This window comes from Physeter macrocephalus, chromosome 7, assembly GCF_002837175.3.
Source record: "Physeter macrocephalus isolate SW-GA chromosome 7, ASM283717v5, whole genome shotgun sequence".
NCBI classification, from domain to species: domain Eukaryota; kingdom Metazoa; phylum Chordata; class Mammalia; order Artiodactyla; family Physeteridae; genus Physeter; species Physeter macrocephalus.
In genome coordinates, this window is record NC_041220.1 from 114,031,500 (window position 1) to 114,043,403 (window position 11,904).

The 11,904-nt window shown below is 37.4% G+C and overlaps 1 protein-coding gene across 1 annotated transcript in view; it reads right to left on the bottom strand.

The window, feature by feature from the left end:
* The window catches only part of COL25A1 (collagen type XXV alpha 1 chain), a 476,840-nt gene that overhangs the window by 206,217 nt on the left and 258,719 nt on the right, over positions 1–11,904 (bottom strand). Inside the window, exons 3-4 of the mRNA XM_055086170.1 lie at positions 5,632–5,676; positions 3,562–3,569 (exon numbers count right to left, since the gene is read on the bottom strand). Coding sequence (XP_054942145.1) covers positions 3,562–3,569; positions 5,632–5,676 — 53 coding nt within the window. The remainder of the gene's footprint in view (positions 1–3,561; positions 3,570–5,631; positions 5,677–11,904) is intronic.

The following is an 11,904-nucleotide window of genomic DNA, read 5'->3' on the forward strand; positions in this document are numbered from 1 at the left end:
ATACAGTATCTAGGAATAAACCTACCTAGGGAGACAAAAGACCTGTATGCAGAAAACTATAAGACACTGGTGAAAGAAATTAAAGATGATACAAACAGATGGAGAGATATACCATGTTCTTGTATTGGAAGAATCAATATTGTGAAAATGACTATATTGCCGAAAGCCATCTACAGATCCAATGCAATCCCTATCAAATTACCAATCACATTTTTTACAGAACTAGAACAAAAAAATCTTAAAATTTGTATGGAGACACAGAAGACCCCAAATAGCCAAAGCAGTCTTGAGGGTAAAAAACAGATCTGGAAGAATCAGACTCTCTGACTTCAGACTATAATACAAAGCTACAGTAATCAAGACAATATGGTACTGGCACAAAAACAGAAATATAGATCAATGGAACAGGATAGAAATCCCAGAGATAAACCCATGCACCTATGGTCAACTAATCTATGACAAAAGAGGCAAGGATATACAATGGAGATAAGACAGTCTATGCAATAAGTGGTGCTGGGAAAACTGGAGAGCTACATGTAAAATAATGAAGGTAGAACACTCCCTAACACCATACACAAAAATAAACTCAAAATGGATTAGAGACCTAAATGTAAGACCAGGCACTATAAAACTCTTAGCGGAAAACATAGGAGGAACACTCTTTGACATAAATCACAGCAAGATCTTTTTTGATCCACCTCCTAGAGTAATGGAAATAGAAACAAAAATAAACAAATGGGACCTAATGAAACTTAAAAGCTTTTGCACAGCAAAGGAAACCATAAAGAAGACGAAAAGACAACCCTCAGAATGGGAGAAAATATTTGCAATCAAATCAACAGACAAATAGTACATATATACCATGGAATATTACTCAGCCATAAAAAGGAACGAAATTGGGTCATTTGTAGAGACGTGGATGGATCTAGAGACTGTCATACAGCGTGAAATAAGTCAGAAAGAGAAAAACATATATCGTACATGAACGCATACATGTGGAACCTAGAAAAATGGTACAGATGAACCAGTTTGCAGGGTATAAATAGAGACACAGAGGTAGAGAACAGACATATGGATACCAAGGGGGGACAGTGGGGGGTAGTGGTGGTGGTGTGATTAATTGGGAGATTGGGATTGACATATATACACTAATATGTATAAAATGGATAACTAATAACCTGCTGTATAACAACAACAACAAAAAGAAATATAATGGAAATATTTTATCAAGCCACCTACTCTAAAGGAAAATTTGATGAAAAGCAAATACAATACCTTGAAAATCATATATGGGGGTTTAGAAATTGGAGGCTTAAGAAGATTTCATTACAAGGTATTTCACCCCTAAGGGCTCCCATGTTATGGGGTCCCAAGTACTTACGGTAAGACTCCATTGTATTAGTAAAGGTAGCACAATGAATATATATATTTTTTCACTTTTTCACAATCAATGGTTTTTTATCTTATCAAATGTGAGCAACTTAACTCGAGTTATCTTTTAGTCAGTATAAAAAAAGTGTGGATATATGTATATGTATAACTGATTCACTTCGCAGTACAGCAGAAACTAACACAACATTGTAAATCAACTATATTCCAATAAAAATTTAAAAACAAAACAAAAATAACACACAAAAGAACACAAAAGAAAACCTCATAATTACATATACCTTATGTCTTGGATCTGATGCAATTTGCTAAACACATTATTACTTCTTTAAAATGCATCTGAGATGCCGTAGTATTAACGCTTATTGTATAGATTAGCCATTTTACATTTTTTGGTCATGCTTTTATTATATGTAATTATTTATATCAAGAAATATAATTTGATATTGAATCACTATGTTGTACCCCTGAAATGAATATAATATTGTAAATCAACTATATTTCAATAAGAAAAAGAAATACAATTTGACCCATGGCTAGCCAAACCTGTGTAACAATGAGCCATATTATAATATACTTACAGTTTCAAGGAAGAAGGATAACATGGTAAGCAGAAAGCATTTACAGTCAGACATATCTAACTGAATTCCAACTTTGCAAACCCTCTTTAGCTGTACAGCCATTGATAATTAACCTCTATGAGCCTCAGTTTCCTTGTTGACAATGGTAATGTTTAGAGACATTAATGGGAATGGGGATGGTAACATCAGAGACAAAATAAATGTATGTAAAGTGCCTAGAATATTGCCTGCCATACACAGGGGCTTAAAACATATTAGTCCTCTTTTTTAGTATATAATAAGAAAAGGAAAAAACAATTGAAATGTTCTAGGTGGAGAACCTGCACTAATAGATGGCCCCCTGAAAGCAAGAGCCATATGGGTGTCTAAACTTGTGAAGGACCAAACAGGAAATACTAGAATCCTCAATATCATCATAAGGCAGAAATGAGATTTAACTGCCTCTTGGCCTGCCTAATACTTACCTCCACAAAAAGAAGCCTTGAACGCTCTACTCTGGATGTAATCTCCAGAGTTTCCTTTGGGTAGTAGTGGTTTGTTTCTAGTTTTAAAGACAGAGTCTTAAATATGAAGCCAAAGAATAAGGCTCCTAGACCTGGGGCATGCCATCTGCCTAGCATTAAGCAAGAGCTGAAAGTCAGTTACAGAAGCAAAGTCATTTCTAACATGATTTATGTTCCGTCCTTGAACGTGGCAGGAAGACTGCAAAAGATATTTGGAAGCCAATGCTTCCTGTGAATAAAGTAAACGAGTATATGCTAAGCCCCTCTCCCTGGACCATGCTGGCCTGTTAGAGAAGTTGCCAATGCAGAGTCTGTGAACCCTGGAGCAAACCGGCTATTCGGGATGAGAAAATATCTCCAGGGCAACGATCATTGCTACCGTAAACGTACAGAGCACAGTACGGAACCGGGGTCAGACGACAGATATCCAGGATATTACTCAAAAACACATCTAGCTCAAAGCTGACAAGATAATCTGTTCCTGTGAGTACAAAGCAGGCTGGAATGCTGCAGCCATGACCTACACAAGGAAAGAAAAAAGAAAGTGCAACTCTCCAAGGGCTCCAACTCAAGCTCTTTATGCAGGCAAAACTCCAAGGGACTTCAAAGGGAGTGTTGCTTATGGAAAGAGCGCTGAACCAAGCCCACCGGGGGTATCACTTCCACGATCATGTTGCCATCTACATTTCGTGAACTGGCAAATGCAAATATTTCAGATACAAGCTTAAACGAATGAAAAAAGAAGTGTGAAAGAGCTTGAGGGTTTGCTCGCAAAGAAACCTCAGAATTTCAGGAAAAGCATTTAATATCAGGAGCTTCATAAGTTATTCCAAAATTCCCAAGACAGTAATTGGTTTGTGATCGTATTAGAAATAAAAGGTTTTTTTTAATTGACACATATTGCACTCCCACATATCACATGATCACAAAACAGTATACTTAAAAAATAATGTCCCACAGTTAAATACTCTTAAAAAGGTCAGCAACATTTTTCTAATTGAAATATAGAGTATATTTTGATGTTTTAACAGTTTTAACATACGTGATTTGATTATGTAGAGGAGCCAGAATGCAGCAAATATACTTACAGGAGGACCTATGGTGGGGGGAGAGAAGAGAGAATAAGAAAAAGGGAGAGACAAATTAGTGAATATACAAATAGTAAGATTTAATAAAAGATTAGAACATCATAATAATCATCAGCACAACACAAGAGACATAGAAATCACTTAAGAATTTAGTGCCTCTCAGTCATTTTTTAGATCATGAACCTATTATGAGACCATATAAGAAAAATGCATTTAAATCTAGGTACACACAAAATTTTATGTAAAATTTCAAAGAATATTCCCTGAGGACTGTTTATGAATTACTCAGAAGTTCATATATTTTAAGAAAAGACTGTCTAATTTATACACCTAAAAATTTAGATAAAATATGAATTAGGAAGAGCGTTAGTCATTTATGATAGATCAGTTGTAGACAATCGATATATAAATTTCTTGAGTTTGGTAAAATGGCTAAATCAGAAAGGTACCTGCTATTTGTTCTAAGAATGTTTATCATTCAGTAGTATTGTCAATATATAAAAGACTAAGTTCTGATGTTTAGATAAGTTTCTTTAAAACTATGTATTCTCATCAAAACACAGGCAAAGTCTAAGAAAATTTCAATATTTTGCATACCATATGTTCAATTAAAGCGCCAGTTCTCAGTAGCCAAGAAGTTGGGAATTGATTTTTATATTTTCTGTAAAACTGCATAAGTACAAAATTTTCACTTTTTTTTGTAATCCTCTTTCTTTCTTTTAACACAAAGATCAATTCAGTGATTATTTGGGTCCACCAATGCTTTATCATTTCTTTTGCCTCAAAAACATTTATAAAACATCCTCTATTATAAAACTTTGCACTCAATGAAAGGGATACCTATACAACTTTCCAGTTACTTAGAGTGAATGAGGTTTAAAAATAACTTTTGATAATTCTCTTAAAGGAATTAAGCAGTTATGTTTTCATAAAAACCTTTTTTACTTTGACATAATATTTCCAAAAGGGAGAGGAAATGAGACCAAAAAAATCAATCTGCCATCTGCTCTTTTTGAGAGGTTAGTATTTCTATTTTTTAACCCTTAGTAGATTGTTTTTAATATTAATAAATACTTGTAGAAAATGCTGGAAAATAGCATTTCTTAGTACACTAAAATCAAACCTTAAGTTACCTTCCTCTTATCTTGCAAGGAAGAATTGATGTCCTGTTAAGACTTCACATTTACATTTACAGTTTTGGAGTCTTAGACTTTATAAAACTAGTAAAACCGTAAGTGAACACACTCATTTGAATATCTTGGTTTCAGAAAAAAATAGTTTTTATTTGACTTTGCATATAGGGATTTGGCCTGAAAGCACAAAACAAAACAAAACAAAACAAAAATCACTAAACTGGGTGTCAGGACAATTGGTTGTGCTTCTAGTTCTGCTCATAAAAAATTGCATGGCCTCAGGTGAACCACCTCACTGCTCTGGGTCGCCATTTCCTCAACTATAAAATGAAAACTCTGTATTGATTACTAAGGTTCCTGTCATCACTAAAATTCTATGGTTATACAAGGGGAATAAAAATTCTCAAATGGTGAAAAGAATGAGAGTTAAAGCACGACAAACTTTTACCAGTTGGATAAAATAATAATCAGCTTTCCAGGACATGCACCCCAGTGTCCCAAGGCAGATGTTTCCGCAGAGAGTGTGCATTGACTGATCACCTATGTAGGTGGAAAGATGGGTGATGCTGCCGTACTGCATGTGGATAAGAAACCCTCTGCTGTACACTGAAAGGGCAGATTTAACTTGACACAGTAAATAAGCCAAAATTGGGTGCCAGGGGTTAGTAAACTGTAATTAATAATATTTTGCAAACTTCTCCTTCCTACTGTTTGATGGAAATAAGAAGATTAAAAAAAAATTCTATGCGTAGCAGAGAAGATATAAAAACCACACACACACACACACACACACACACACACACACACACACACACACACACGCATGCGCACATGCACACAAGATCCAACAGAACAATATAATTACTAATTAGGAGGAACAGATGTGGGAACCTAGCCAGAACATGAATGACACAGAACAGCTGAAAGAGAGACTTACCAGATTCTCCTCTTCGGCCCCTTTTACCTCGTTTCCCCGGAGGGCCTGAAATAAAAAGAACAATTTTTGGAATTTTTGGTTCCAAAATGGCCAGTAAATGATTTCTATATATCTTGTCACTGTTTTTAACTAACATGAAAAGGACCAGAGATTTGTAAAGGCCAACTCTGTCTCTGGCATTTCAGCATAACTGTTAAGCTTCATTTAATTATAAAAGCTGTCCTAGATCTCTAACCAACTAGTGTTACTTAGAAACACTAAAGATTCAGAATTTTTATTCATCCTGCCTGGGTATCATCAATAAGAAAGGGTTCGCTAAGCAAACTGGTGGTGTTGAGATTTCATGTTTCTTAGGAAAATTTCTTTTCTGAAGGTTTCAGCATATTAATAATTGTTTGTTTTTGTTTTTGTTTTTCCGGTATGCGGGCCTCTCACTGCTGTGGCCTCTCCCGTTGCGGAGCACAGGCTCCAGACGCACAGGCTCAGCGGCCATGGCTCACGGGCCCAGCCGCTCCGCGGCATGTGGGATCTTCCCGGACCGGGGCACGAACCCATGTCCCCTGCATCGGCAGGCGGATTCTCAACCACTGTGCCACCAGGGAAGCCCCATATTAATAATTAAAAGTACTAAGTACAAATGATTACAGTTTCTCTTCAGCCAGGTTCCTCACGCTTCTCTTGAAAATATTTAGTTGGTAGTTAATTAAACGTATATATTAATAATGTAAATAATCTTTACCAATATTTCTATTTTATTAAATGTGAATTTTCATCTATTGGAATTTCTCTAATTAAGGACCAGCTGAGTTAAAATCACAACACTTTTAACTGGAAAGTGTTTAGGTAGTAAGTATTGGTCTCATTTTTCTAAGGGGCTAGCTCATTATTGTCATTCAATAAATATTTAGTCTTTACGGTGATCTCATTTTAAAAGTGAAGAAATAACCTTTTTCAGTGCATTCCCTATGAAGACCACCAAGCCAGTATGTGTCAGACTTGCACAAGTTTCTAGACGTTCATGGTTTTCAAGCCATTATTCTCAACTATATAATTTCTGCCCTCATTTCCTTGGTTAGGAATAGCTCCCGCTGAATTATGATCCCAGCAAATAGAAGAGAATAATTAGCCCACAGTGAGAATTGAGGTCTTAAAATATTTGCTGGGAGAAAAAGGCCAAGGAAAATACAGAACTGCCTGGTTTTGAAGAATGAGTTGCAAAGTTGGACTGATGACTTCTAAACTCTAGAAAGTTCAAGGCACAGGCCTTGGCACCCAGTTGACTCTTAATGTGATCCTGAGCTACCCACTTCCACATGGAAACACTATCACAAGAAATAAAAACATCAGTGGGTCAGGTTAGTTTCCCTGCCAGCCCTTACACAGAGTAAGTCTGGTCATCTGTGTTTTGTAAGAGGTTAAAAACAATCAAGCAATAAAATCGATTGAAAATATTAGGAGAAGAGGCTTTGTAGCAGAATCCAAAATTGTCATTCGAAATTTCAGGTTTCTTTCTGTGTTCTGAAATAAAGAGAGATTTTCATCACACTCAAGTTATCCTTGGCCAGCCTGAGAGCAGAAGGAGAATCATATAAATAGGTAAATAAACCCAGTGGAATCTTAATAGGTGTGAAAAATATACATTTATACACATGCTCAAACATACACAGATATATATTGACAAATTCTGATATGTAATATACAATGCTCTTTGGATTCGGAATCAGATTTTTTTATATTACAAAATTACTTTAAGAAGTGTTTAGCGCGGGCTTCCCTGGTGGCGCAGTGGTTGAGAATCCGCCTGCCGATGCAGGGGACACCGGTTCGTGCCCCGGTCTGGGAAGATCCCACATGCCACGGAGCAGCTGGGCCCATGAGCCACGGCCGCTGAGCCTGCGCGTCCGGAGCCTGTGCACCGCAACAGGAGAGGCCACAACAGTGAGAGGCCCGCGTACCACAAAAAAAAAAAAAAAAAAAAAAAAAAAAGAAGTGTTTAGCAACTGTGTTTAGAACTGTTTAGCAACTGATGTCTGTGGTCTGCACAGTAGGGACTATAGGGCATGTATAAGATGTATATCTGCTCTGAAGAAGCAAAGAAGTTGAAAAGACTAAGATAACACACATGAAAAATTCGTTAGTAGTATATGTTGTGAAGGCGGCACCATGAGTTTGTGCTCTGATTTGTTCCTTCTACTCTAAACACATGGTCAGTTATAAAAAGAGAAAAATATTTAAAAGTATTTGCATTCAAAAAAGACATGGGCATGTCCACAGGCCAGAAATGAACCAGAACTGGAAAGTGGAGAGCAGGGATAAACCATGAGCTTGCCCGGCTCTGGTTCTAGAAGTAGAAATGGTGGCTATGGGTTCTATCCCTGAAGAATAAATACTCAAAAGTTCTCTCATCAGATTCAGACTCACTTCTTAAAGCTGGGGGCTTATAAATGCTAAAGAGAAGCCTTAAAAAAATCTAGATCTCTGGCTTGAAGGCTGGGGAATATAGATATAACCTCTCAATCAGAAAACGCAGTAAGCATCTGCTGGTTTGTTGCCTGATTCTGTGATATTCCAAACATAAATCTGTGACAGGAGTCCTGAAGTGTCATTTTAAGACAACTCTGGTCTAGAAAGCTGGGAGGTCAGGTAAAGACGGACATAAAATGATTAGGTAAGAAAAGGTGAGTATAGAGGAAAGAAAGGCAGACACACACAGAGAGAAAACTACACACACACACACTAAAAACCTCCTACTCACAATGAGTATAGTCAAAGTTCCAAAACATGAAGAAATCTAATGCTAAGAAAGGTAGTACTAAATAATAAGATCATGAATTCTTCCTAGGTAAAATTAATTAATTTTAAGAAACTATCAGATGAAGATTAGTATGTTAATTATGCTTTAAGAGATAAATGAAGAAGTAATACCCATTAAAGAGCAAGGGATTTTGAATGTAAACAAGGAAAAAAAAGAACAAGTGGATATGAAAGAGAACCCTCTATAAATCTTGAAAATATCATTGAAATTTAAAAAAATATATATCAGTTAAATGCTAGCCTGGATATGGTTGAAGAAGGAACAGACATGGAAGATGTAGAATGCAGCCCAGAGAGACAGATCCAGTATCTATCTATGTATCTGACTATCCACCGTAGTCTGAAGGTACATGTCCTGCAAATTCACAGGTTGAAATTCTGACTCCCAAAGATGATAATTTTGGGAGTGGGGTCTTTGGGAGTTGCTTAAATCATGAAGCTGGAGCCCTCAAGAATGCGGCTTATAAAAAAGACCCCACAGAGACCCCTAGCCCCTTCCACTATGTGAGGACACAGTGAAAAGACACCAGCTATGAACCAGGAAGAGGGCCCTTACCTGAAGGTGACCATGCTGAAACCTTGATCTTAGATGTCCCAGCCTCCTGAACTGTGAGAAATAAATTTTTGTTGTTTATAAGCCACCCAGGCTGTGGTATTTAGTTATAGCAGCCCAAACAGAATAAGACTCTATCTACTACCTATCTCTCTATCTCTCTATCTATCTATCTATCTATCATCTATCTGTCTATGTATCTATGTATCCATCTATGTTTAGAAGAAAATTTTTACTTATAAAAGAACTCAAGGGGCTTCCCTGGTGGCGCAGCGGTTGCGCGTCCACCTGCCGATGCAGGGGAACCAGGTTCGCGCCCCAGTCTGGGAGGATCCCACATGCCGCGGAGCGGCTGGGCCCACCGTGAGCCATGGCCGCTGAGCCTGCGTGTCCGGAGCCTGTCCTCCGCAACGGGAGAGGCCACGGCAGAGGGAGGCCCGCATACCACAAAAAAAAAAAAAAAAAAAAAAAAAAAAAGAACTCAAAAGAAATGATAGAGAAGACTTTGTTTAAGAGATAATAGACGAGAATATTCCAGAATTGAACTTAGGAGACCTAAGATTGAACTTATACTCCAAGTGTCAAGTAAAAATAAATCACACTTAAACACAAAGAAGGAGAAACTTAGAAATATTCAAGGATAAAGAGAAAATGTTAAGAACTACCAGAGGGAAGATTACAATGGAAGATACCTAACTGACTGCTGTCTCATCCACAACAAAGGTGCCAGAGGACCCAGACCTGATTTTTATGAAAAGCCTTAGAAGCCTATAATTGTTTGTTTATTGGAATTAGTTTGTCACTTTCCTCCTGAAGAATATTCCTTTTAAATAGTAGAATTTATCAAGTAAAAGCAATAGATTACATAAATGTTTAAAAATAATTTAAAATAAACTTTTAAAAAATTTAAAAGATATCAGATTATAAAAAAATAATCAGAGAAGCAATGATATTTTTGAAGAAACCAAGAAACAAAGTTAAGGGGATTCCCTGGTGGTCCAGTGGTTAGGACTCGGCCCTTCCACTGCCGTTGGCCCAGGTTCGATCCTGGTTGGGGAACTAAGATCCCATAGCCACCCCAAAAAAAAAAAAAAAAAAAAAAAGGAACATGTCTGCCTTAAATATTCAATTTAAGAAATGAATCAAATGCTGTGGGAAATTTGCTCATTATATTGAAAGTTGAGAAAAAATAAAATCTAAGGAAACTGAAAAAATACTTGGTAAGACAGATATCTATTGAAATGACAAGGTTTTCCAAAGAATTTCATATATTTGAGAGAAAAAAGTAAGCTAAACTAAGTTATGAGAAGATGGGAATCCAAACCCTGTTGGATTTACAAAGAAAATATTTGATTTGAGAAGAGCATGTTATAATTGCTATAAGAAACAGAAGACTGGAGTGAGCATTATATTGAGCTTGTGAACTAATAAATTATACAAAACTCACAGTAACACACAGATTAAAGATCTTGCTTACAAAGAAAATAAAGAGAGGTTTTGAAAAAGTCTACTGTGCAGATGAGATAATTTGATATTGCTCCTGAATTTAAGGGCAAAAATAATTTTAAAAATTATATACATGGGATGAATTTGACAATGGGCAGCTGGCGGATCACCAGAGTGAAAAAGAAGAAAAGACAAATGATAGATATTTCCCAGACAAAACCGATGTTAACAATAGCTAACAGTAGTTGAAAAAGATAGTCCCATATATACAATGGAATATAACTCAGCCATAAAAAGAAAGGAAATTGAGTTACCTGAAGTGAGGTGGATGGACCTAGAGTCTGTCATACAGAGTGAAGTAAGTCAGAAAGAGAAAAACAAATACCGTATGCTAACACATATATATGGAATCTAAGAGAAAAAAAAAAAGGTACTGATGAACCTAGTTGCAGGGTAGGAATAAAGATGTAGACATAGAGAATGGACTTGAGGAAACAGGGTGGGAGGGGGAAGCTGGGGTGAAGTTAGAGTAGCATCAACATATATACACTACCGAATGTAAAATAGCTAGTGGGAAGTAGCAGCATAGCACAGGGAGAGCAACTCAGTGCTTTGTGGTGACCTGCAGGGGTGGGATAAGGAGGATGGGAGGGAGGGGATATGGGGACATATGTATGCATACAGCTGATTCACTCTGCTGTACAACAGAAACTAACACAGTATTGTGAAGCAATTATACTCCAATAAAGATCTATTAAAAAAAAAAGAAAGAAAAAGAAAAAGGTAGTGCTCATTTCTATTCCAAACTGAGTGAAGAAGTGTCAGTCAGGCATGAGCTGCAAGAACAAATATAGAAGGTGGAACCTGACTCTTACTCACTGAATTTGGCCAGATCCTTGCAGCAGAAATTCTAAGTGAATTTTCTCAGCAGAGAGACATGACTCTGCAAAAGAAACTCATTCAAGAATATGAATGAGAAGAGAAAAAGCAGAGCTATCAGCAACAGAGGAAGTGAAAACTTACAGAGAATTTATGAAATAAAGAATAAATTATAGAGGAGCTTCAAGATGGCAGAAGAGTAAGATGCAGAGATCACCTTCCTCTCCACAAATACATCAGAAATACATCTACATGTGGAACAGCTCCTACAGAACACCTACTGAACGGGGCAGAAGACCTCAGACGTCCCAAAAGGCAAGAAACTCCCCACGTACCTGGGTAGGGCAAAAGAAAAAAAAAGAGAGAGAGACAAAAGAATAGGGACGGGACCTGCTCCAGTGGGAGGGGGCTGTGAAGGAGGAAAGGTTTCCACACACTAGAAGCCCCTTCACAGGCGGAGACTGCGGGTGGCAGAGGGGGGAGGCTTCGGAGCCACGGAGGAGAGCTCAGCAACAGGGTGCGCAGGGCAAAGCGGAGAGATTCCCGCACAGAGGATCGGTGCCGACCGGCACTCACCAGCC